Consider the following 3,089-nt stretch of genomic DNA (forward strand, 5'->3'; position numbering starts at 1 on the left):
TTTTTTTTTTGTTGCTATGTTTTCGGCCGGGGGTGCATTGTGGGTGGAGAAAAATCACTTGTTTTTGATGTACACCAATGGTCAGAGCAAATAAGCATGGTTTGCCAAACATTTCTCTTTGAAAAATCGCTTCCTGATGCGGTAACTTGGAGTTGTTTTGTTGTGTTCGATAGATAATCAACTCTGGTTTTGGTGACAGGTCGTTGCTACTATGGAACCGGATCCGCGAGGAAGATCATGTTTCTAGATTCTTCGGACTATTTTGAGAGTAATATTGATATTACTGTTGGTGGGACTACGAGCACCGACCGAATGCTAGACGTTGATTTCGTATTTGATTTTAGGAGAGACGTGCAGTTTGCAAAGGATGTTAGGCAGTACTATGAAGACCAAAAGTTGTCGTCGGAGTGTGATGAGTATTAGTTTCAGCGGCTGGAGGAACTAGTATCAAGTAGGTCTTGAGACTTATTAAGCCTGATGTAGAAATATTAAGAAAAGGTAGTGTGCTTCTTAATACTTTTTTAATCCATCTTGTCTGAAACTTCATTGTTGTATGTCTCACTATATAACCAGAAAATTGATTGGTCGTTGAAGGTTCAGTTTATTCATTTTTCATCAGACATCTACCAAATTTGTTGGACATGTGCCCTAGCTAAGAGCATCTCCAACAGACGCCCCACTGAAAAATTAGTGGTTTTAGTGCGCGCGCTACCGCTCCGGGCGCTCCAGCGGAGGCGCAAAAATCGTGCGCGCGGCATAACTAGTTCAGCACGCCAGCCGAAACGCCATCGCGCGCCGTTTATTTGCTGCGCCCTCTCCCGCGCGCTGGACACTCGAGCCCCCGCTCGCAACTACCACCTACCCCCATCCAGCCGCTGGCGCGGCCGCCGCCCGCGCCACCCATTTCTTCTGGTGATCGTTCCGGCGCTTCCCCGGCGTATCCCCGTGTTGCCGCTGCTTCCTTCATCTCCCTCTAGTCGCTGCCGCCCCTCATGCATGGCATTCCTCCAACGAACAGCGCCCGGCCACCCACTGCTGCTCGGCGCCCGCAAGGTGTTCGACAAAACGCTTGCAAGGTATGTATTGCTTCAACTTCACATTTTTTACATGGATTATGTGCATGTTGTTCGTAGTTTTTATAGCCTAGTTTAAATGGAACATTGTAGATGAGTTCGTCATATGATTCTTCCGAAGAAGAATTTGATATTGAAGAGGAGGAGAATCCTGCAATGATGCTAGCTATGCACATCAATAAAAAAATCGAAGCACAGTGGTTCGGTTATGGGTCGGCAGAAAATTTGGAGGGATAGGATCGATGCCCACAACAGATTGATCAGGCACTATTTTGCGGATCCTCCTGTGTACCCCGAGTCGTACTTCCGGCACCGGTTTAGAATGAGCATCGAGTTGTTCAAGCGCATTGCACAGAAACTAGCGACCATGACCGGTTTATTCAACAAAGGAGGAATGCCGCCAGAGAGCTCGGGCATAGCACCTTTCAGAAGGTGACAACCGCTTTGCGTATGTTGGCATACGGTATCCACGTTGATCTAGTTGATGATCACTTGGCCATGCGTGAGAGTCAAGCCATCCTGTGTGTCGCGTCGGAATTGTGCAAGTGTTTGACCAGGAGTATTTGAGATCTCCCAATGCCGAAGACGCCGCAAGGCTACTGGAGATGAACAAAGCTCGCAAGGCTACTAGGAAAAGGCATGCTAGTGGCGCACCAGTTTTGCCTACTAATGGCGCACTACTGGTGCGTCACTAGCATCACGCCATTAGAATTAAATTCTAATGGCGCACCTCTGGTGCACCATTAGTATCTGGTGTTCTAATGGCGCACCAAGCAGTGCGCCATTAGTATAGCCTACAGTGCGCCATTAGAATGCCTCCCAGAGGGCCATATGTACACATGTGCTTTGGCTTACTAATGGCGCACCAGTGGGTGATGCGCCATTAGTGTGATTATAACAGTGCGCCATTAGTGTCTTGTGTGGTGCGCCATTAGTATTAATATTAGGGTTTTTTTATTTTTATTTGTATTTTTTCATAGGTTACAAGATATATTATTTGATAGAATATAGACAGCACCACACAGCAACTGCAGATTCATCGAATACAATAGAAGGTAAGTCTCCGAATACAATTCATCATATTAGTCTCCGAATACAAAAAACCGAACGAAGATAGAACATTACAAGTCTCGGAGACCGCGAGTAGCGAGTTTGTCTTCACATTACAAGTCGATATCGATCATCTAAACTACCATCACATAGAAGAGAGTTGCGGTCATCACGATGAGCATCATCGTGATGAAACTGGTCTTCACCCGGTTCCTCCAACGCTCCCTCCTCTCTCCTGCTAGATAGCGAGCATATCTAGATTCCGCCTCCGCCCTAGTGATGTACCCTTTGTAACTGTTACCGCTGAAACGGTGAACCTGTCTCCAACACTCCTCCCAGTCGTCGTAGACTCCGGGAACCTTACCCTTGTACACGACATACGTCGGCATCTCTATGCACAAGCCAGACAACAGAAAATACATAAGCAATATATAAGTATGCAACAAAAGGATCGGAAGAGAAAAGTAAGACATTAATAGCACGATTCATGGTCCTACTAATAAATAGCATCGATTACATCTAAGTTGAACGAATGTCCAAACCAAAGAGACATACAAGTTCATTAAAGTTTAATTACAACATGAGCTAATCGATATTTCAGAACTACAAATAGCATCACTACTTTTGACTCGACTCATGGGACCGGAGCGTGGATGAAGCTGCCGTCTTTCGTGATGGTCATGAAGTCGCGGGCGTTGTCAGCCTGCATTTGAAGTGTTGTGTCTATCTCACTGTTGGACGGTTGCTCTCTGAGGTAGAACTGCCCCGAGGTACGAAGGACATCTTGATGGACGATTTCTGCAAACTCCGACTGGATGCGAAAGAATTCTTGTCGGAGGTCCGCGTCCTGGATTGCCTTCAAGCTTGCGGCCCAATCTTTGACATTATTTGGTAGCAGAAGGTGATTATGGTCCCGTACGATCGCCCTCATGTGATGGAGGGCGTAGTAGGCATCCTTCTGGCCGC

General features: G+C 46.6%; 1 protein-coding gene across 1 annotated transcript in view; it reads left to right on the top strand.

Moving 5' to 3' along the window:
- Positions 1-604, top strand: part of LOC119308873 — a 5,513-nt gene extending 4,909 nt beyond the window's left edge. Inside the window, exon 4 of the mRNA XM_037585037.1 lies at positions 200-604. Within this exon, the coding sequence (XP_037440934.1) occupies positions 200-423 (224 nt within the window). The 3' untranslated portion in view covers positions 424-604. The remainder of the gene's footprint in view (positions 1-199) is intronic.
- The last annotated feature ends 2,485 nt before the right edge of the window (positions 605-3,089 follow it).

Source organism: Triticum dicoccoides, chromosome 5B (genome assembly GCF_002162155.2).
Source record: "Triticum dicoccoides isolate Atlit2015 ecotype Zavitan chromosome 5B, WEW_v2.0, whole genome shotgun sequence".
NCBI lineage: Eukaryota > Viridiplantae > Streptophyta > Magnoliopsida > Poales > Poaceae > Triticum > Triticum dicoccoides.